This window comes from Loxodonta africana, chromosome 5 (genome assembly GCF_030014295.1).
Source record: "Loxodonta africana isolate mLoxAfr1 chromosome 5, mLoxAfr1.hap2, whole genome shotgun sequence".
NCBI classification, from domain to species: domain Eukaryota; kingdom Metazoa; phylum Chordata; class Mammalia; order Proboscidea; family Elephantidae; genus Loxodonta; species Loxodonta africana.
Window position 1 is genome coordinate 155,462,047 of NC_087346.1, and position 23,499 is coordinate 155,485,545.

At 45.3% G+C, this 23,499-nt stretch overlaps 1 protein-coding gene across 1 annotated transcript in view; it reads left to right on the plus strand.

Moving 5' to 3' along the window:
* The window catches only part of EVC (EvC ciliary complex subunit 1), a 111,883-nt gene that overhangs the window by 83,931 nt on the left and 4,453 nt on the right, over window positions 1–23,499 (plus strand). The window contains exons 13-19 of the mRNA XM_064286326.1: window positions 8,410–8,519; window positions 13,002–13,212; window positions 14,511–14,717; window positions 18,157–18,301; window positions 19,908–20,019; window positions 20,972–21,098; window positions 23,047–23,140. Coding sequence (XP_064142396.1) covers window positions 8,410–8,519; window positions 13,002–13,212; window positions 14,511–14,717; window positions 18,157–18,301; window positions 19,908–20,019; window positions 20,972–21,098; window positions 23,047–23,140 — 1,006 coding nt within the window. The remainder of the gene's footprint in view (window positions 1–8,409; window positions 8,520–13,001; window positions 13,213–14,510; window positions 14,718–18,156; window positions 18,302–19,907; window positions 20,020–20,971; window positions 21,099–23,046; window positions 23,141–23,499) is intronic.

Here is a 23,499-nt window from a genome sequence, read left to right on the forward strand (position 1 = left end):
TCTATTCACAGATGATATAATCCTACATACAGCCAAAGAGTCCACAAGAAAACTTCTAGAGCTAACAGGGAAATATAGCATAGTTGCAGAGTACAAGGTCAACAAACAAAAATCATTTGGATTTCTATACACCAGCAATGAGAAATATGAAAGAGAAATTAGAGTAATAGTTCTATTTACAGTCTAAGAGAATAAAATACCTAGGAAGAAATCTAACCAGGGATGCGAAGGAGTTATACAATGAAAAGTATAAAACACTGCTGAGATTAAAGAAGACGTAAATAAATGGAAAGATGTTCCATGTTCATGGATTGAAAGACTTATATTGTTGAGATGTCAGTACTACCCAAAGCAATCTATAGATTCAATGCAATCCCAATCAACATTCCAACAGCCTTCTTTACAGAAATAGAAAAAACAATCCTCAACTTTATATGGAAAGACAAGAGGCCCTGAATAGCTAAAGCAGTGTTGAAAGAGAAGAGCAAAGTAGGAGGACTCACACTTTCTGATTTTAAAACATAATATATGGCTACAGTAATCAAAACAGCCTGGTACTGGTATAACAATAGGTACATAGACCAATGGAATAGAATTGAGAGTCCAGCAATAAACTCCCATATCTATGGTCAAGCAATTTTTGACAAGGATGCTAAGTCCATTCCATGAGAAAAGAAGAGCCTCTTCAATAAATGGCGTTGAGAAAATTGATTTTTTCACCTGCGGAGAAATGAAACAGGATCCATGCCTCACACCCTACACGAAAACAAATTCAAAATGGGTTAAGGACTTAAATGTGTACAAACTAAAACCATAAAATTCTTAGAAGAAAATGCAGGGGCAACACTGTCAGGCCTAGCTTTCAACAATGGATTATCTAATATAAAAGCAAAAGACAAAATAAATAAATGGGACCTCATAAAATTTAAAAACTTCTGTTCATAAAAAGACTTTACCAAAAGAGTGAAAAGAAAAGCTACCAACTGGGAGAATATCTTCGGAAACCATATTTCTAATAAGACTCTCATAATCAAAACATGTATAAAACTTCGACTACTTAACAGCAACAACAAAAAGACAGCCCAATCACAAAATGGGCAAAGGACTTGAATAGACATTTCACCAAAGGGGCTTTCAACTGGCCACCAAACACATGAAAAGATGCTCAGCGTCATTAGCCAACAGAGAGAGGCAAATCAAAACCACAATGAGATACCATTTCACTTCCACTAGGATGGCTAAGATTAAAAAAAAATAATAAAATAACAAATGTTGGTGAGGATGGGGGGAAATTAGAACCCTTATCCATTGCTGGTGGAAGTGAAAAATGGTAGAGCCATTGCGGAAAATAGCATAGCACTTCCTCAAAATACTAAAAATAGAACTACTATGTGACCCAGCAATTCCAATATTGGGTATATGCCCAGAAGACTTGAAAGCAGAGACTCAAAAAGAGACTTGTATACCAGTGTTCACTGCAGCGCTATTCACAATATCCAAGCAGTGGAAACAACCTAGATGCCCATCAACATATGAATGGATAAACAAGATGTGATACATACACGCAATGGAATACTACTCAGCCAGTAGGTGAAATGAATTCTTGATACATGCTACAATATGAATAGAGCTTAAAGACTTTATGCTGAGTAAAATAGTCACAAAAGGACAAATATTATATGACCTCACTTGTATAGAAAGACGAGAAAAGGCAAAAGTACAGAGACCAAAGTTTATTAGTGGTTACCAGGGGCGAGAAGGAGGGGAAAAGGCGGTGTTAACCATGATGGAAAAATTGCATTGGCTAAGGGTAGAGTTGAACAGCCAATTATTGGAATAAGTTGTACACTTGTAAAAAATTGAATCAGCAAAAGTTGTGTGATAGATATATTTACAGCACAGAAAGAAGAGTAGCTGCTGAGGCTGCTTACATACAGCCAAACACCTCATGGGATTTGGTTCATTGGTTTGGAGGTTTAGAGTCATGGTTTCATGGGATATTCCATTTAATTGGCCTAACAACATGTTTAATGCTTGTGTTCTATCACCTAACTTGTTGCCTAGTTCCTGGAGTCTTAAAAGCTTACAAGTGGTCATCCAAGGCACAACGATTAGTCACTATTCACCTGAAACAACAGAGGAAGAAGGAGAGTCAGGAATAGGAGGAGGATATGGAATATGTGGCTAATTGCCTCCAGGAACAACTACCTCCTTTGCCATGTGACCAGAAGAACTGGATGATGACCAGCTATAATGACTGAACATTTTGATCAAAGATTCCATAGAATGATAGTGATCAAAAGGGGGGAAATGCAGAACAAATTTTCAAATTCTCATGGACTCCAGACTTTCTGGAGCCATGAAGGGTAGATGAACCCCTGAAACTATTGCCCTGAGATAATCTTTAAACCTTAAACCAAAAATATCCCCTAAAGTCTTCCTAAAATCAAACAGTTTTTTAACCTAACTATTAAAAAAAAAATCTGCCTCGGTGTAGTGGTTACGAGCTCACCTGCTAACAAAAAGTTTGGCAGTTTGAATCCACCAGCCAATCCTTGGAAACCCTAGGAGGCAGTTCTACTCTGTCCTATAGAGTTGCTAAGAGTCAGAATTGACTCAACAGCAACGAGTTTGGTTTTCTTTTTTATGCTCTTTTAAGAACTATCTGTACGAGATCAAACTGACAGCAGCAACTCAAAAGATTAGATAAGAACCTTAGAGGGCACTGAATTCATATTAATGGGGGAGGAACAACTCGGAAAAAGAGTATAAGAATGGTCGTGGAACTTGAAGGATATAATCAATGTCACTGAATTGTACACATAGAAACTGTTGAATTGGTGTATGTTTTGCTGTACATATTCTCAACAAAAGCACCAAAAATAAATAAAATTATATTTAAAAAAAAGAAAGAGCTCAGCAAGGTTGGTGGATAAAAAAATAAATATCCCAAATCAGTAGATTTCCTACCTACTGGCAACACCCAGTGATAACATAAATAATGATCCTCTTCAGAATAAGAACTATAGGGTGCCTAAGAATAACTCTGACCAAACTATGCAACAGCTTAACGGAGAAGATTATAAAACTTACCAAAAGCATAAAGGATGATTTGAATAGAGAGAAATACCACATTCTTGATGGGAAAATTCAATTTTGAAAAGATGGCAACTCTCTCCAAATCTATAAATTCAACCTAATTACAATAAAATCCAAAAGGGCTTTTTTGCTAAGCTTAACAAACTTACCCTAAAATTCATATGAAAGGAAAGACAAACAAGAACAGCCAAGCAGTTCTGAACAAGAGACTAAAGGAGGGCTTGCCTTACCACCTATGCAGTCTTGTTATAAACTGTATCAATGACAACAGTGTGTATTGGTGCAGAAATAACAGACAGATCAATAGAATAAAATAGAGAGCCTGGAAATAGATGTGTGATATATAGGAACTATGTAAGACAAAGGTGACATTAAAGTCCACTAAGAAATTGATACGTAATTCAGTAAACTGTGTTGGGACCATTAGTTATCTAGAGAAAATGGGATCCCTTCCTCACACCATAAACAATAAGTTTTAGATGCCTTAAGACCAAATGTGAATAGCAAAATATTTACAAGAAAATATAGGAGAAAATGTTAATGAAAACAGGGTAGAGAAGAAATTTGGAGAATATTTTAATGAAATCAGGGTAAGAAAAAAAAAATTTTGAACAAGACAAAGTAATTCAGTGCTTAGGGGACACGGATGTTAAAGATGATGGCCAAATTTGGAGACAGGTAAGGGTGATGGTTGAATAACATGATGAATATAAGTTAATGTCACTGAACTTTATTTGTGAAAAATGTCAGAATAGCAAATGTTTTGCTACATATATATTTACTACCCCCCATGTGTCTGTCAGTTTGCCGTACTGCAGGGGCTTGTGTGTTGCTGTGATGCTGGAAGCTATGCCACCGGTATTCAGATACCAGCAGGGTCACCCATGGAGGACAGGTTTCAGCTGAGCTTCCAGACTACGACAGACTAGGAAGAAGGACTGGCAGTCTACTTCTGAAAAGCATTAGCCAGTGAAAACTTTATGAATAGCAGCGGAACACTGTCTGATATAGCGCTGGAAGATGAGCCCCCCAGGTTGGAAGGCACTCAAAAGATGACTGGGGAAGAGCTGCCTCCTCAAAGTAGAGTCGACTTTAATGACGTGGATGGAGTAAAGCTTTCGGGACCTTCATTTGCTGATATGGTACAACTCAAAATGAGAAGAAACAGCTGCAAACATCCATTAATAATCAGAACCTGGAATGTACGAAGTATGAATCTAGGAAAATTGGAAATGGAATGCATAAACATCGATATCCTAGGCATTAGTGAGCTGAAATGGTCTGGCATTGGCCATTTTGAATAGAACAATCATATAGTCTACTATGCTGGGAATGACAACTCGAAGAGGAATAGTGTTGCATTCATCGTCAAAAAGAACGTTTCAAGATCTATCCTGAAGTACAACACTGTCAGTGATAGGATAATATCCATGCGCCTACAAGGAAGACCAGTTAACACGACTATTATTCAAATTTACGCACCAACCACCAGGGCCAAAGATGAAAAACTAGAAGATTTTTATCAGCTGCTACAGTCTGAATTGATCGAACGTGCAATCAAGATGCATTGATAATTACTGGCGATTGGAATGCGAAAGTTGGAAACAAAGAAGAAGGATCAGTAGATGGAAAATATGGCCTTGGTGATAGAAACAGTGCCGGAGATCGAATGATAGAATTTTGCAAGACCAACGACTTCTTCATTGCAAATACCTTCTTTCACCAACATAAACGGCAACTATGCACATGGACCTCACCAGATGGAACACACAGAAATCAAATTGACTACATCTGTGGAAAGAGACGATGGAAAAGCTCAATATCATCAGTCAGAACAAGGCCAGGGGCCGACTGCGGAACAGACCATCAATTGCTCATATGCAAGTTCAAGCTGAAGCTGAAGAAAATCAGAGCAAATCCACGAAAGCCAAAATATGACCTTGAGTATATCCCACCTGAATTTAGAGACCATCTCAAGAATAGATTTGATGCATTGAACACTAGTGACCGTAGACCAGACGAGTTGTAGAATGACATCAAGGACATCATACGTGAAGAAAGCAGGAGGTCACTGAAAAGAAAGGAAAGAAAGAAAAGACCAAGATGGATGTCAGAGGAGACTCTGAAACTTGCTCTTCAGCGTTGAGCAGCTAAAGCAAAAGGAAGAATTGATGAAGTAAAAGAACTGAACAGAAGATTTCAAAGGGCCTCTCGAGAAGACAATGTAAAGTATTATAATGACATGTGCAAAGAGCTGGAGATGGAAAACCACAAGGAAGAACACGCTTGGCGTTTCTCGAGCTGAAAGAACTGAAGAAAAAATTCAAGCCTCGAGTTGCAATAGTGAAGGATTCCATGGGGAAAATATTAAATGACACAGGAAGCATCAAAAGAAGATGGAAGGAATACACAGAGTCATTATACCAAAAAGAATTAGTCGATATTCAACCATTTCAAGAGGTGGCATATGATCAGGAACCAATGGTCCTGAAGGAAGAAGTCCAAGCTGCTCTGAAGGCATTGGCTAAAAACAAGGCTCCAGGAATTGATGGAATATCAATTGGGATGTTTCAACAAACAGATACAGTGCTGGAGGTGCTCACTCGTCTATGCCAAGAAATATGGAAGACAGCTTCCTGGCCAACTGACTGGAAGAGATCCATATTTATGCCTATTCCCAAGAAAGATGATCCAACCAAATGTGGAAATTGTAGAACAATATCATTAATATCACACGCAAGCAAAATTTTGCTGAATATCATTCAAAAATGGCTGCAGCAGTGTATCGACAGGGAACTGCCAGAAATTCAGGCGGGTTTCAGAAAAGGACGTGGAACCAGGGATATCATTGCTGATGTCAGATGGATCCTGGCTGAAAGCGGAGAACACCAGAAGGATATTTACCTGTGTTGTATTGACTATGCAAAGGCATTTGACTGTGTGGATCATAACAAACTACGGATAACACTGTGAAGAATGGGAATTCCAGAACACTTAATTGTGCTCATGAAGAACCTGTACATGGATCAAGAGGCAGTAGTTCGGACAGAACAAGGGGGTACTGATTGGTTTAAAGTCAGGAAAGGTGTGCGTCAGGGTTGTATTCTTTCACCATACCTATTTAATCTGTATGCTGAACAAATAATCCGAGAAACTGGACTATATGAAGATGAACAGGGCATCAGGATTGAAGGAAGACTCATTAACAACCTGCGTTATGCAGATGACACAACCTTGCTTGCTGAAAGTGAAGAGGACTTGAAGCACTTACTAAAGAAGATCAAAGACCACAGCCTTCAGTATGGATTACACCTCAACATAAAGAAAACAAAAATCCTCACAACTGGACCAATGAGCAACATCATGATAAACGGAGAAAAGATTGAAGTTGTCAAGGATTTCATTTTACTTGGATCCACAATCAACAGCCATGGAAGCAACAGTCAAGAAATCAAAAGACGCGTTGCATTGGGCAAATCAGCTACAAAGGACCTCTTCAAAGTGTTGAAAGCAAAGATGTCACCCTGAAGACTAAGGTGCGCCTGACCCAAGCCATGCTATTTTCAATCACCGCATACACATGTGAAAGCTGGACAATGAATAAGGAAGACCGAAGAAGAATTGAAGCCTTTGAATTGTGGTGTTGGCGAAGAATAATGAATATACCGTGGACTGCCAAAAGAACAAACAAATCTGTCTTAGAAGAAGAACAGCCAGAATGCTTCTTAGAAGCAAGGATGGCGAGACTGCTTCTTACATACTTTGGACATGTTGTTAGGAGGGATCGATCAGTCCCTGGGGAAGGACATCATGCTTGGCAGAGTACAGGGTCAGCAGAAAAGAGGAAGACCCTCAACGGGGTGCACTGACACAGTGGCTGCAACAATGAGCTCAAGCATTACAACGATTTTAAGGATGGCGCAGAACCGGGCAGTGTGTCGTTCTGTTGTGCATAGGGTCGCTATGTGTCGGAACCGAGTCGACAGCACCTAACAACAACAGCATATTTACTACAAAAAAAAAAAAAAAAGTTTTTTTTATTGTGCGTTAGGTGAACGTTTACAGAGCAAATTAGGTTCCCATTCAATAGTTTGTCCATGAAGTGTTTCGTGGCCTTGGTTTCATTCCCCACAATGTGTCAGCACCCTCCCCATTGCTGCCCTGGTTTCCCTGTTTCTTTTTGTCCTGATTTACTGTTGCTTCCTGCCTTCTCATCTTTGCTTTTGGGCAAATATTGCCCTTTAGATCTCATATAATTGATTGTTCTAATGAGCACCTTCCTCTTGGGTGTATACTGTGTATTTTTTGGGCTTGCCTGTTGTTTGGCTGGAAGGTGGTCTCTGGGAATGGCTTCAGTTCCAGGTCAGAAGGGTGTCTTAGGACCGTAACCTTGGGATTCCTCCATTCTCTGTCAGACCAGTAAGTCTGGTCTTTTTTGTAAATTTGAATTTTTGTTCTACGTTTTTCTGCCGCTCCCTCTGGGACCCTCTGTTGTGATCCCAGTCATAGTGATTGATAGTGGTAGTCAAGCACCATCTAATTCCTCTGGTCTCAGGGCAAAAAATATTTATATTTTTTAGTTGTGCTTTAGGTGAAAGTTTACAGCTCAAGTTATTTTCTCATATGAAAATTTATACACATATTGTTAAGTGACATTAGTTGCAGTCCCTATAGTGTGACAGCACACTCCCCCTTTTCACCTTGGGTTTTGTGTGTCCATTCAACCAGCTCCTGTCCCTTCCTACCTTCTCATCCCACCTCCAGACAGGAGCTGCCCATCTGGTCTCGCTTATCTGCTTGAACTAAGAAGCACACTCTTCATGAGGATTATTTTATGTTTTGTAGTCCAGTCTAATTTTTGTCCAAAGAGTGAGCTTTGGGAATGGTTTTTGTCCTGGGTTAACAGAGCATCTAAGGGCCATAGCTTTGGGGGTTCCTCCAGTCTCAGTCAGACCATTAAGTCCGGTCTTTTTACGTGAATTTGCGTTCTGCTTCACATTTTTTTCCCACTCCATCAGGGACTCTCTGTTGTGTTCCCTGTCAGGGCAGTCACTGATGGTAGCTGGGCACCATCTAGTTCTTCTGGTCTCAGGCTGTTGGAGTCTGGTTTATGTGGTCCTTTTGTCTTGGGCTAATATTTTCCCTGTGTTTTTGGTGTTCTTTGCTCCAAAGTGGGTTGGGACCAATTGATGTGAAAAAATGATTAAAAAAAAAAAAAAAGAAACAAAAGGCAAAATCCAACAAAGCAATGGTTGATAAAAATGAGCTTCAGTGGATTAACCAAATGTGCCCTCTCTCCCTGGTGTCTAGCTGTGGATGGAGGAGCAGGCATTATCCACTGTGCTGCAGACACACCTGCGAGAAGACCACGAGAGCATCATCCATGGGGTCTTGAACCGACTCACCGGCCTCAGTGAAGAGTGAGTACAGCTTTCTGAAAGTCCTGCATGATACTCCATTCTAGTCTTGATGTCCTTACCTATAAGGTAGACACATTCACCACCACCCTCCTTCCTCACTGTGTGCTTTTGAGGACCTAACCAAATTTTAAGTACAAATGTCCAGTAGAGTGGTAGTGGAATGCCATGGTTAAAAGCTCACACTTGGAGTCAAACTTAATCTGGGCGGATTACTTAAGATTTATTACCCTCAATTTCTTTATCTATGAAATGGGGATAGTAATTTTTTCCTCCAATTATACATATATTAGACTTTTTCACCTTGCCCCGTATGTCTCTTACATGCTATTTTGTATTTTTATTCTTTTATTCTCTATACCTCAGTCTGTGTATTTTCTTTTGACCTATTGTCTCAGTCATTTAGTGTTGTTATAACAAATACCACAAGTGGATGGCTTTAACAAAGAAAAACTTATTCTCCCACATTCTAGGAGGCTAGAAGTCTGAATTCAGGATGCCAGCTTTGTCTCTCTGTCAGCTCTTGGGGAAGGTCCTTGTCATCAATCTTCCCCTGTTCTAGGAGCTTCTCAGCACAGAGACCCTGGGTCCAAAGGATGCGCTCTTCTCCTGGCTCTTATTTCTTGGTGTTTTGAGGTCTCCCTGTCTCTCTGCTCACTTCTCTCTTTTATATCTCAAAAGACATTGACGTAAGAGACAACTTAATCTTGTAGATTGAGTGTTGCCTCATTAACATAACTGCCTCTAATCCTGCTTCATTAACATCATAGAGGTAGGATTTACAACACATAGGAAAATCACATCAGATCACAAAATGGTGGACAACTGCACAATACTGGGAATCATGGCCTAGCCAAGCTGATGCACATTTTGGGAGAACACAATTCAATCCATAACACCTATCTTCCAGTTCACTTTCTCTCTCCTCAGCTATATTTTATCTGCTGTTAAATTCATCTACTGAGTTCTTTAGTTACTGTGTTTTCATTTCTAGAATTTCCATTAGATGACTTTAGTTACCTGCTGAAATTCTTCATCTCGTCAATTAATTTCTTGAACATATTAATCATAAGTATTTTCAAGTTCACATCTGATTATTCCAATAGCTGATATCTTATGGGTATGGGTATGTTTTTGTTGTTTATTCTGTTGATTTTTGGGCAATTCATTTCTGTTTACATGTCTGATTATTGAATGACAAACACTGTATATGAAATCTTGTAGAGATAAGATTTTGACTGATGAAATCTTCCTCCAGAGAGGATTTATCTTACTTCTAGGAGGAAGTTCAGATAGTGGCAGACCAACTCCATCCATTTAGGAATTTAGCTATTCAAAGCTAAGCCTTTGTAAGAGATGGTCCACCCTAATTCCTAGGATGGGACCTTTCAGAGATCCCAGTGTGAAACCCTGAGATGTTTGCAAGGTCCTCTCTCCTTGGTAGGTCCTGAACTCTGATCTCTGTCTCCCTAATCCCGTAAAGGGGCCCTGGTGGTGCAGTGATTAAGAGCTTGGCTGCTGACCCAAAGGTCAGCAGTTCAAATCCACCAGCAGCTCCTTAGAAACCCTATAGGGCAGTTCTATTCTGTCCTATAGTGTCACTACGAGTCAGAATTGATGCCAATGGGTTTGGTTCTTGGTTTTGGGAATCCCATAAAGGAATCAGTGATGCAAACAGTTAACACACTCGGCTGCTAACCAAAAGATTGGCAGTTGGAATCCCCCAGATGCACCTTGGAAGAAAGGCTTGGAGACCTGCTTCTGAAAAAATCAGCTGTTGAAAACCCTATGGTGCACAGTTCTACTCTGACAGACATGAGGTTGCCATGAGTTGGAATCAACTTGACAGCAACTGGTAAATCCCATAAAACTCCCAAAGCTCTGTGTAGCCCTTCAGCTTCTCAGCAAATACCTGAGGTTATAAAACTAAATGTCAGACCTCTCTGGCAGACTGAGGTTTTTGTTTTTGTATTCTTAAGTCACTGAGATAGGAACTCAAAAATAGCATGGTTAGTTCACAATTTCCATTTTGGATGTGTGCATTTGGAGAGTTATGTAAGAAATTCAAATGGATATGTACTGTAGGCAGCTACATAATATGCATTTGAAACTTGAGAGAGGATATGATAAAGTTAAAAAGATAAAAAAGCAAAGGACTGATTATAAACCCCTGGTGAGACCAGTGGAGCCCTGGTGGCACAGTGGTTAAGAGCTATAGCTCTAACCAAAACGTCGGCAGTTCAAATCCACCAGGTGCTCCTTGGATACCCTATGGGGCAGTTCTGTTCTGTCCTATAGGGTCACTATCAGTTGGAATTGACTCCATGGCAATGGGTTTTGTGTTTTGGTGAGACCAGTGTTTAAGAGGATGATGTCTCAGTTTCTTGGTGCTGCTGTAACAGAAGTACCACAAGTTGGTGGCTTTAGAAAACAAATTTATTTTCTCACAGTTTGTTGTTGTTGTTGTTAGGTGCTGTCCAGTCGATTCTGACTTATAGCAACCTTGTACACAACAGAACAAAACACTGCCCGTTCCTACGCCATCCTCACAATTGTTGCTATGCTTGTGCCCATTGTTGCAGCCGCTGTGTCAGTCCATCTCATTGAGGGTCTTCCTCTTTTTTGCTGACCCTCTACTTGACCAAGTATGATGTCCTTCTCCAGTGACCAATTCCTCCTAAGAACATGTCCAAAGTATGTGAGATATAGCCTCGCCATCTTTGCTTCTAAGGAGGATTCTGGTTGTACTTCTTCCAAGACAGGTTTGTTTGTTCTTTTGGCAGTCCATGGTATAGTCAGTATTCTTCTCCAACACCCCAATTCGAAGACCCGTTCTTCTTCGCTCTTCCTCGTTCATTGTCCAGCTTCCCTGTGCATATGAGGCGTTTGAAACCACGATGGCTTGAGTCAATTGCACCTTAGTCCTCAAGGTGATATCTTTGCTTTTTCAAACTTTAAAGAAGTCTTTTGCAGTCGATTTACCCAATGCAATCCGTCTTTTGATTTCTTGACTGCTGCTTCCATGGCGGTTGATTGTGGATCCAAGTAAAATGAAATCCTTGACAACCTCAGTCTTTTTTTTTATTATCGTGATGTTGCTTGTTGGTCCACTTGTGAGGACTTTTGTTTTCTTTATGTTGAGGTGTAATCCATACTGAAGGCTGTGGTCTTTGATCTTCATCAGTAAGGGCTTCAAATCCTCTTCACTTTCAGCAAACAAGGTTGTATCATCTGCATAACGCAGGTTGTTAATGAGTCTTCCTCCAATCCTGATGCCCCGTTCTTCTTCATAGAGTCTAGCTTCTCAGATTATTTGCTCAGCATACAGATTCAGTAGGTATGGTGAAAGGATACAACCCTGACACACACCTTTTCTGGCTTTAAACCATGCAGTATGCCCTTGTTCTGTTCAAACAACTGCCCCTTGATCTATGTACAGATTCCTCAAGAGCACAGTTAAGTGTTCTGGGATTCCCATTCTCCGAAACGTAACCCATAATTTGTTATGGTCCACACAGTCGAATGCCTTTGCATAGTCAATAAAACACAGGTAAACATCTTTCCGGTATTCTCTGCTTTCAGCCAGGATCCATCCCTGTTTCCACGTCCTGTTCTGAATCAGGCCTGAATTTCCGGCAGTTTCCTGTCGAAATACTGCTGCAGCCACTTTTGAATGATCTTCAGCAAAATTTTGCTTGCACGTGCTATTAATGATATTGTTCAGTAATTTCCACATTCAGTTAGATCACCTTTCTTGGAAATAGGCATAAATATGGATCTCTTCCAGTCAGTTGGCCAGGTAGCTGTCTTCCAAATTTCTTGGCATAGACGAGTAAGCACTTCCAGCGCTGTGTCCATTTGTTGAAACATCTCAGTTGGTATTCCATCAATTCCTGGGGCCTTGCTTTTCACTAGTGCCTTCAGTGCAGCTTGGACTTCTTCCTTCAGTACCATTAGTTCCTGGTCATATGTCACCTCCCAAAATGGTTGAGCATTGACCAATTCTTAAAATTTAGATGCTAGAATTCTGAATTCAGGGTGCTGGCTGTAGGGGAAGGTGCTCTGTGTCCACTTTAGGGGAAAATCCTTGTCTCTTTTGGCTTCTCTTCCTCAGTTTCTTGAGATCTCCACATGGCATCAGTCTTTCGCCATTTGTGCATCCTTGCTTCTGTGCCTAATCTGCTTCTTTTATATCTCAAAGATGATTGGCTTAAGACACTCCCTGTACTGATACAGCCTCATTAACATAGCAAAGAAAACCCTGTTCCCAAAGGAATTGCATCCACAAGTATAGGGGCCAGAATTCCAGCATATATTTTGAGGAGGACACAATTTAATCCATAACAGAGAGACAGAAGAGGAAGGGATGATTCCAAACTACGTCCCTCTTAGAAAGGACCCCTGTGGGCACGACAGTTTGGGGAGTTTCTCCTAGCTTAGTGAGTCCAAGAGACTGATGCCTCTCCTCCTCCCACTTCCCCGAAGGTCCACGCGGTGTGTCCTGCAGAGCCATGACCTGCTCCTGTGCTCGGCGCTCCGCAGGCTGGCACTCCGCAGCAGCGCCATCACCACCCTGGCCCAGATGAGGCTGTCTGGGAAGAAGAGCCTCCTCCAGGAGCTTCGCGAGCAGCACGCCCTGGAGCAGGGCTCCTCCCAGTGCCTGGACGAGCACCAGTGGCAGCTGCTGAAAGCCTTGGTGTGTTAGGACGGTGCCTCTGCTGTGCCCGCACCCCAGACAGGCCATGCCCCTTCACCCGGCCCCAACCACATTGGCCAACACCCAAAGTCCTATTCCCCAGTGTTGTTGCAGGGTGGAGACACCCCACAGGGGACCACCCAGTGTACCGAAGGGCTCTAAGTGAGTGATAGAATTATAATAGAAAATTCATAGGAGATAGGTACAGTTGATATCAGGGGCTGGGGGTGGTAAGGGCCCCTGTAATGTTTTGAAGCCCTGGGTGGTACAAATGATTAAACGCTTGACTACTAGCCAAAAGGTTGGCAGCTCAAAGGCACCCAGAGGCACCTCGGAAGACAGTCCTGGTGATCTGCTTCTGAAAGGTCCCAGCCTTGAAAACCCTGTGGAACAGCTCTACCCTGACGCACATGGGCCGCCATGAGTTGGAATCCACCGGATGGCAGCTAACAACAGCAACATGTTTGAGGCATCCATGGGAGGTGCAATTGGTTAACGAGATGGGCTGGTAACTGAAAGTTTGGAGGTTCAAATCCACCCAAGAGTGTCCGGTGATCTTCCCAAAATCAGCCATTAAAAGCCCTGTGGAGCACAGTTCTACTCGGACATGCATGGGGTCGCCATGAGTCAGAGGGGACTCAGCGGCAACTCGTTAATCTGTTTGAAGGTTTTATCTGATCTGAAGAAAGAGTTTGTAAATTGGGGAGCTGGGATTTAAACCCAAGCAGGCTGGCTCCATGTCTGCACAGAGGCACCAGGCTACAGGGGCAGCCAGTGTTCAACTCTCTGGCGAGGGACAGGCTCACCCTCTCCTCAGCTCTGCCCAGGAAAGCGTGCTCTGCCGTGGCTCTGGTTGCTCCTTCACCCCGTCTCAGACTCCTTCCTCCTCCACAGAAAGGCAACCCCAGGCCCTGTGTGCCCTGCCCTGGCTTCCTGATGTCGCCAGACTACTCTTAGACTCAGACCTGGCTTTGAACCCTGTCTCCACTGTGTGACTTTTGGAAAGTCACTTCTCTGAGCCTCTGTGCCCTCATTGGTCCTATTGTCCAGGCCTCATGGCCTTCTAGCAACTTGTTATACATGTGATGGACCACTGATGGCACCGGGCACACAATTGGTGCTCAATAAATGCTTTTGGGGAGCCTTCAACAGACACTGAGGCTCATCCGTTGTTGGTTATAGCAAGCCCCTTTTCTGCCTTTCCCCACCCCTCCCACACCTTCCTGGGGCCGGGGCAAGGCCAACAACTCCTGGCCGGCGCTTCTCCACGCCCCTCCCTGCCTCCCGTTCCTCTCTAGGAGGCACGCGTCCTGGAGGAAGCCGGCAGGCTGGAGGACGAGGCCCAGCAGATGCGGCTGCAGCTGCGCCAGCAGCTCCTGGCCGAGGCCCGGGAAGCCGGGCGGCTCCTGCAGCAGCACACAGAGCGTGCCGTGGGGCAGGCGCTGCTGGGACACGCACGGAACACGGCCACCAGGAGCCGGACCAAGGACAGGGAAGACTTCAAGGTACCTGCCCACCTGTCCCTGGGGAACCCGAGTGGCAAGAGGGATTGGGGTGAAGTGGCGGGGGGGTGGGGGGCAGGCAAGAGCAGCACCTAGGGGTCAGCACACCAGGTCTGATTCTTGCTGCCCCTTCACTGGGAGCCTGTGGCCTTGCAGAGTTGACTTCACTTCTCCAGGCCTCACTTTCTGCACCTGTAAGGTGGGACTCTGTCACCCATCTGTCAGCTTGTTGTACTGGGGTGGCTTGCATGTTGTTATGATGCTGGAAGCTATGCCACCAGTCTTTCAAATATCAGCAGGGTCACTCATGGTGGCCAGGTTTCAGCAGAGCTTCCAGACTAGGACAGATCAGGAAGGAAGACTGGAGATCTACTTCTGGTAATTAGCCAATGAAAACTCTGTGGATCACAACAGAGTATTACCTGATGTAGCGCTGAAAGGCGAGCTCTCCGGGTTGAGAGGCAGCAGTGGACTCAGACGTGCCAGGGACCATGAGGACGGCACGGGACTGGGCCGTGTCTTATTCTGTAGTACCTGAGGTTGCCATGAGTCAGAGTTGACTCGATGGCAACTAATAAGAACAAGCTGGGACTGCCTCCCTCGTAGAGCTGTGACCACCGCTCATAGCGGATGGCAGGTTTCTGTCTGCTGTGTGCCAGGCACTGTGGTAGATGTGTTCCAAACACTGGCTTCGTCTGTCACAGCTCTTAGAGGAATGTGGTTTGGCTCAGAGTCACATGACAAGTCAGCAGCAAAGCCGGGATTCAAACCCAAGCCCCTGTCCCAGAGAGGCATGTACTGTCCCTGACACCAGCCACCTCTGCTGAGACTCTGAGGCTTTATGGAATTGACCCTAAGGGCTGAGAACGGCAGCCAGCTTCGGCTTGGCCTGAATAGGCAGTGGTTTACTCTTTGTATTTACAGTAATGGTAAATAATAATGAGAAAATCAATACTAGTAATGGGTGCCTGATCCAAGCCATGGTCTTTTCAATAGCCTCACATGCATGCAAAAGCTGGACAATGAATAAAGAAGATTGAAGAATAATTGATGCCTATTTATTTTTTTTAAATTATGGTATTGGCAAAAAATACTGAATATACCATGGACTGCCAGAAGAATGAACAAATCTGTCTTGGAAGAAGTGCAGCCGGAGTGCTCCTTAGAAGTGAGGATGGTGAGACTTCATCTCACATACTTTGGACATGTTATTAAGAGGGCCCAGTCCCTGGAGAAGGACATCATGGTTGGTAAAGAAGAGGGTCAGCCAAATAAAAGGAAGACCCTCAATGAGATGGATTGACACAGTGGCTGCAACAATGGGCTCAAGCATAACAACAATTGTGGGGATGGCGCAGGACCAGGCAGTGTTTCATTCTGTTGTACACGGGGTCACTATAGGAAGTACCTAAAACAACAACAACATATGCATGCAAAAGCTGGACATTGAATAAGGAAGACCGAAGAAGAATTGATGCTTTTGAGTTATGGTGTTGGTGCAGAATATCGAATATACCGTGGACTGCCAGCAGAATGAACAAATCTGTCTTAGAAGAAGTACAATCAGAATGCTCCTTGGAAGTGAGGGTGGCAAGACTTCACATTCTTTGGACATGTTGTCAGGAGGGATCAATCCCTGGAGGACATCTTGCTTGGTAAAGTAGAAAGTCAGTGAAAGAGAGGAAGATCCTCAACAAGATGGACTGACACAGTGGCTGCAACGATGGACTCAAACACAGTAATGACTGTGAGGATGGCGCTGGACCGACAGTGTTTCATTCTCTTGTGCATAGGGTTGATATGTGTCTCAGTGCACTTCTAAGTTGTAGCAGCTTTGGTCCACCTTATCTCACGGGAGTCTCACTACTGTCCTTGCACAATTAAGGCTAATTTTTGTTCCCATTGTACAGTTGGGAAAACTGAGCCTCATGATTGGACAAAAGACCTATTTACAGCCTTCCAGCTAGTGGGTGGAAGAGACAGAATGGGAGCTCAGGCCTTCTCCACAACCAACATGTCCTGCTCGCCTGAGCTGCCTCCCTCCTCCCAGGCCAGACCCAAAACCAAAGCAAACCTGTTGCATCAAGTCAATCCCGATTCATAGCAAGCATCCCTATAGGACAGAGTAGAACTGCCCCATATGGTTTCCAAGGCTGTAAATATTTACCTAACCAGACTGCCACATCTTTCTACTGCGGAGAAGCTGGTGGATTTGAACGCTAACCTTCCAGTTAGCAGCTTAGAGCTTAACCACTGTGCCACCAGGGCTCCTGAGCCAAACCCAAGTGAAAAAAACCAAACCCATTGCTGTCAAGTCAATTCCGACTCATAGCGACCCTATAGGACAGAGTAGAACCTCCCTGTAGGGTTTACAAGGAACAGCTGGTAGATTTGCACTGCCAATTGTTTAGTTGGCAGCTGAACTCTTAACCCCTGTACCCCCCAGGGCCCCAATTCCCATTCTTGGTCCCATAAATGATTAGCTGGACAGCTTGTCCCCACTGATCAATCAGAACAAAATGCTTGTCAACCAAACTTCCCTCCTGCCCCCAGGTCCCTGAACTTCAGCCACCCTCAGCCTGAGCCAACATACAACCCTCCCTTCAGGGCCCCTCCTGGAGGATGAGCTGGACTCAGCCAAAAACATTCTCTGATTTACTGTGCCATCACACCCCCCTCTCATCCCACTTTCCCACACCTGGTTCTCCGAGTCTAGTTTATTGTCATTTCTGTAAAAGAAAAACCCTTTTTAAATAACCTTTGGGACAATTGCCGATCTTAAAGTCAGAGTGTTCTCCCTATTGCTATAGTCTTTCCCCCGACTCTGTCTTGTAATCACCTTTTTTTTTAATTTTTTTTTTTTTTTTTTTTTTTGGTAAAAGTATATACAGCCAAAGGTACACCATTCAACAATTTCTGCATGTTCACTCTAGCGACATTGATTACATTCTTCAGGTTGTGCTACCATTCTTGCTGTCCTTTTCCACATTATCCTACCACCATTGACTTAAACCCACTGCCCCCTAAGCTCATCTAACCTTTCGAGTTGCCATTGCCAATTTGACTTGGAATAGATAATTCTTTAAAAGAACACAGTGCTCAAAGAAGATGTACTCTGCTAATTAAGATAAGCTGATTTTTGGTACAAAGAAGGCTTCAGTTTAAGGTTTAAAGATTATCTGAGAGCAATAGCTTCCAGGCTTGCAATCATCTCTTGAATAAAGTCTCCTTTTGCTAAGTTCAGATTTGTTTCCTAGAGCAGGTGAAATAAGATTGTCATGACTGCTTTAAGCCAACCATGGCCTCTTGGCCTGCTCTCTGGCCAAGCAAGTTTGGTAAGCGGAGTGGAAGGTATGAATCGGGGCAAGAGGAGACAGGGGTCAGTCTGTGCTCCCGTACATGGTTTCTCTGCTGAGTCACAGTCCTTCTGTCCTCCCCACAGACATCACTGATGGAGGCGGCCGTAGAGAGCGTCTATGTGACCAGCGCAGGTGTCAGTCGACTGGTGCAGGTGTACTACCAGCAGGTTGAGAAGGTGATGCAAGACCACGAGGAGAGGAGACTGCAGCAGCTGAGGACCCTGCAGAGTAGGGCACCTGCCGCGGGGGGGAACCCAGGGAGAGATGAGCAAACGCTGAGTTCAGTTTGGGGCTGGGTAGAATTTCAGGGTTTTCTAATTCCATTTTTTGAAATCTAATTTTTTTTTTTTAACGTTTTTATTTGTCTGCTGCTCTGTCCAACAAAGGGCTTTTGGGACACTTATAAAAATACATGCATATAGCAATGTCTTAGTTATCTAGTGCTGCTGTAACAGAAATACCACAAGGGGATGGCTTTAATGAACAGAAATTTATTTTTTCATAGTTCAGGAGGCTAGCATTCCAAATTTAAGGCACTGGCTCTAGGGGAAGGCTCTCTCTTTGTCGGCTCTGGGGAGTAGCCCTTGTCTCCTGCAGCTTCTGGAGCCCATGGGTTCCTCGGTTCTGTCTTCTGTCACATGGCGTCTGTCTTCCCCAGTGTGTGCTTCCTTATCTCTGTGTCTAGACTTCTTCTTATATCTCAGAAGTGATTAGGTTTAGGACCCACCCTACACTGATGGGACCTCATGAACATAACAAAGAAAATGCTATTCCCAAATGGAATTATATCCACAGGGTATAGGGGTTAGGATTTCCACTCATATTTTCGAGGAGACACAATTAAATCCATAACACATGGGTTTTAACAAAAGGCCACCCCAAATGAAGGAACGGACAATATCCCCAATTCCAGCAATAATATGTACATAATAATATGAAAAAGTCAATTTTTTGAAGGCCACTCCTTGTAATATCCTTCCCAACATCTGGGAGCTTCAGAACAGTGTGGAATTCTGTGCTCTTTGATGGAGTTTGACTGGATTTTCCAAGGATTGGGGTTGGAATGGCCTTCAAGAGAATGGTCAGGCAACAGGTCCTTGGGGTGGTCTTCTGTGAATGTTATTTCTCTCAACTGAGCTTAGCTGCCTCCTTTGTTATTCCCCTATACTGGGGAAACCAAGGCCTGTGTTCAATTAAATCATACACACACACACACCACACACACACACACCTCACACCATACACACCACACATACAGACCACACACATACTACACACGCACATTGTATACACGTTCCTCACACCACACACTCACAAATATGCACCACGCATATACCACATACACCGTACACACACAACACACATATACCACATACCACACACACATCGTATACGCATTCCTCACACCATGCACACTACACACGCACAGATACACTTCACAGATATACCACATACACCATGCACACACATCTCTCACCACACACATAACATACACACTACATACTACCACACACACCACACATACACCTCACACATATGCAGCATACACACATTCACAAACACATACGACACACATACACATACATCACACACACACCTCACACATACACACACACCTCGCACATACACATACACATCACACACACACCCCTCACACATACACACAGAATCCCCTTCCCAAGGGTGGAATTCCGCATGCTGGTGAGAAGGCGACAGTGTCCTCTTGGAGAACAGTGTGCCTTACCCACCCCCATGCCCCCAGCACCCGCCCAGGCCCAGCGCAGAGTTGGTCCTTCATCCACACCCCTGATGGTTGTGTGTCCAATGGGTCTAGGTGAGAGAGTGGAAAACTTCAAGGTGAGGAAAAAGCAAGAACTCAGTGACCGTTCATCGGGGGCCAAGATGGCAGACGGAGCCCATGACGCCCCCCAGGCCATCCACCAGAGGTGAGCTCATGACCTTTGTGTGGGTCCCCTCACGTCTCTGCTGCACGGATCCGCGTCTGGCACCTGCGCTTGCTATCTGTTACTGCCCGTCTCCCTGCCTAGTGTGGAAGCCCCAGAGGCCATCCCCTCCCCACTCTGCCGGCTGTGGTGTGGTGCTCACAGCCCAGGATATGGCACCTCTCCTCTTGTTCTGATTTTGGGTGCCTCAGAGCCAGAGCCTGGGGTGAGGCATGGGTGCCGGTTGTTTACAGGGAGTGACCTAGGGTAATGGTGTTCTCCCAAGAGAATGATGTTGTTCTCACAGGAGACAGGCCTGGGAGGCCAAGGGGGTCTAGATGTGCTGGCTGCTCAGCCACTTTGCAGCGGGGCAACCTCAGGGCTGTCCCTCGGAGCCTCTCCCTCCTCCCTGACTTTTCTGCTCCCTGTCCTGCTGATGTCACCGAGCCACCTGGGATCAGATGAAAAACCATGCACGTGGAAGCTCTGCAAACTCCCAAACACTCATCAGTCGGCGTCCACCATTATGCTGAGTCAGCCTACTGGTGAGGGGGACGCGTGCTGTGTCTGCAGCCTATGGCTGCGATAAATCATGCCCAAGACAGCCATCCTCCTCGATGGCTCCAAGGGCTCTAATGTGTCTAAAAATCCATGAAACCTATTGTCAAGTCGATTCTCACTCCTAGCAACCCTACAGAACAGAGTAGAGCTGCCCAAGAGGGTTTCCAAGGAGCAGCTCGTGAATTCAAACTACCGACCTTTTGGTTAGCAACCTAGCTCTTAACCACTGTGCCACCAGGGCCCCCAAATGCATCTAACCCATTGCGGTCAAGTCGGTTTCAACTCTCACGTGTCTAGTTGTCACAACTTGGCAAGCCCTGCACAAAGATTGGTGCTGGGACTCTGATTGACCTGCCAGCATGGGTGGCACTGACTGCCTTCCTCCCTCCCCCAGGATGTTGTCACAGCAGAAAAGGTTCCTGGCCCAGTTCGCCGTGCATCAGCAGCTACGCCTAGATGCCGGGAAGCAAAGGGCCAGAGCCATGGACCTCCTGGAAGGCCAGCTGGAGACCCAGCTTCAGGTACGAGGCATGGGAAAGAAGAGGAGAAGTAAGGCACCCAACCTCGTGGCTCGTACCGCCAGCCCTTCCCCAGGCCCCCTGGTCCCTGCACGTCCCTCATTGCCTGCTGAGTCTCACCGGCTGGTGGCCGTCAGCTTGGACCGTTAACACCTGGAAGGCAGGCAGCGAGGCCCTGTGCTGAGTCCCTGGGTGTCCGCTGCACCCGGCTGGGGCCAGGCCCACAGCAGCTGACCAGTTCCTGTCGATTCAGCTGGAAGGGAGACAACTATTTCCCTGTGTGTGGCTCTCGCCGCAGGTGGTGCCTGAGGTGAGGGCAGTGCCTTTAGGCAGCATTGGTGACCAATGGATCCCTGCATGGTGCAAATGATTAAGCACTGGGTGACTAACCGAAAGGTTGGTGGATTAAGCCCACCCTGAGCACCTCAGAAGAAAGGCCTGGCAGTCTCCTTCCAAAAGATCAACATTGAAAACCCTGTGGATCGAGGTTCTACTGTGACACCCATGGGGTCCCCATGAGTCAGAATTGACTCAGTGGCAGCTGGTTTTTTGGTGGTAACTGAAGTTTGCACTTTTTCTGGAACATACAGGCAGATCTGATCTCGTTATGTGTAGTGGATAGTTCGTCCCGGAAACATCTTGTTACTGAGCTTGTAAGGGGAGGCAGTCAAGCAAAGTGGCTGCCGTTAAAGGAAAAATCAAATATCCCGGAATATAAGCATTTCACAGAGTGTTGGGCCCTTGGGAGTAGTCACCACCAGTGGTGGCGGTCATAAAAGAATATAAAACCAAAAAACCAAACCCGATGCTGTTGAGTTGATTCTAACTCATAGCAGCCCTATAGGGCAGGATAGAGCTACCCCATAGGGTTTCCAAGGAGCAGCTGGTGGATTCAAACTGCCGACCTTTGGGTTAGCAGCCGAGCTTTTAATCACTGTGCCACCAGGGCTCCGAGATATATATATGAATATACGTAAGAATATGTATAAGAATGTAGTGATTATAAAAGCCAGCTGCTGTTGAATCTTGGCAACCCTGCGTCGGAGAACAGGACTGTGCTCCATAAGGTTTTCAAGGCTGTGACCTTTTAGAAGTAGATTACCAAGCCTTTCTTCCAAGACGCCTCTGGTGAGCTCAAACCTCTAATCTCTGTTAGCAGCCGAGCGCCTTAGCCGTTTGTGCCACGCAGGGACTCCAGAGTAGTCGTACACCTGTTGCCATCAAGTCGATGCAGACTCATAGCAAACCTATAGGACAGAGTAGAACTGCCCCACACGGTTTCTAAGGAGCAGCTGGTGGATTCAAACCGCCAACCGTTTGGTTAGCCGCCAACCACTTAACCACTGCACCACCAGGGCTCCTAGTTAACATTTGTTTATTAAGGGGCTGTTAGAAACAGTCACTGGGCTGAGAGCTTCACATGCAGTGTCCAATGTCATCCGCCGACAACCTAGGAGGAGGTTACTGTTATTGTCCCAGTTACAGTGGGGAAACGGGCTTAGAGACAGTGTCACGCAGCTAACAAGACATGGACCCACAGGTTTGGAATCCAGGTCTGTCCAGTCGAACTGTGGTGTGGCAGTTAAGATCTCAGGTTCTGGAGCCAACAGAAGTGTTGAGATCCTGGCTCTGCTGCTTCCACCTCCAGGGCCCCAGCAGGTCCTCAGCCTCCGACCTCAGTGTTTTCATCTGTAAAAGGGGGCCCATGACCAGTGTGAGTGAGGAGAGCCAGTTGTCTGGCAGGAGCCCGTAAATGTTAGCTCCCTCCCTCCCTCCCTCATGTCTCTGCCCTGCCCAGCCCTTTCTAGATGCTTCATGGTGATTGATCCTCCAAGCCTGGAGTGGTCCCTAGGCCATCCTCAGAGGTGTCAGATTTCCTTCTGGTGGGGAGGTGTGGAGGGATGGAGAAGGGCGATGGGGGCCCAGCTGACCCTCTCCCTTTTGCACTCAGGAAGCCGAACAGAGCTTCATCATGGAGCTGGCTGCACTGGCCCGGGTGCCCCTAGCTGAAAGCAACTCGTCCTCAAGTAAGCGGGGGCTGTTGGGTAAGTCTCAGAAGGCGTCGTCTGCAGGGAGGCGCTCCGGGCTCAGAACGCAAGGGCGTGGTAGTCAAGCAGCTGGTGCTGGGCCCCGCATCCCTGTCCGTAGTGAGCAGGCTCAGGAAGGACACCCCAGGCCCTGGCTGTCTAAACCCCAGTCTGTTGGTAATTCCGAGTCCTTGCTTGGCCCCTCCCAGCTGTGTCTCGTCCCTGACTCTGTATTCTCAGCTGTAAAGTGGGGACACGTCGTCCTCCCTGACAGTGACCACCTCAGTGACACCACAGCGTCCTTGTTCCTGGCTCCTCCCCCAGCGACAACCTTACTGATATCACAGTGTCCTTGTTCCTAGCCCCTCCCCCAACAG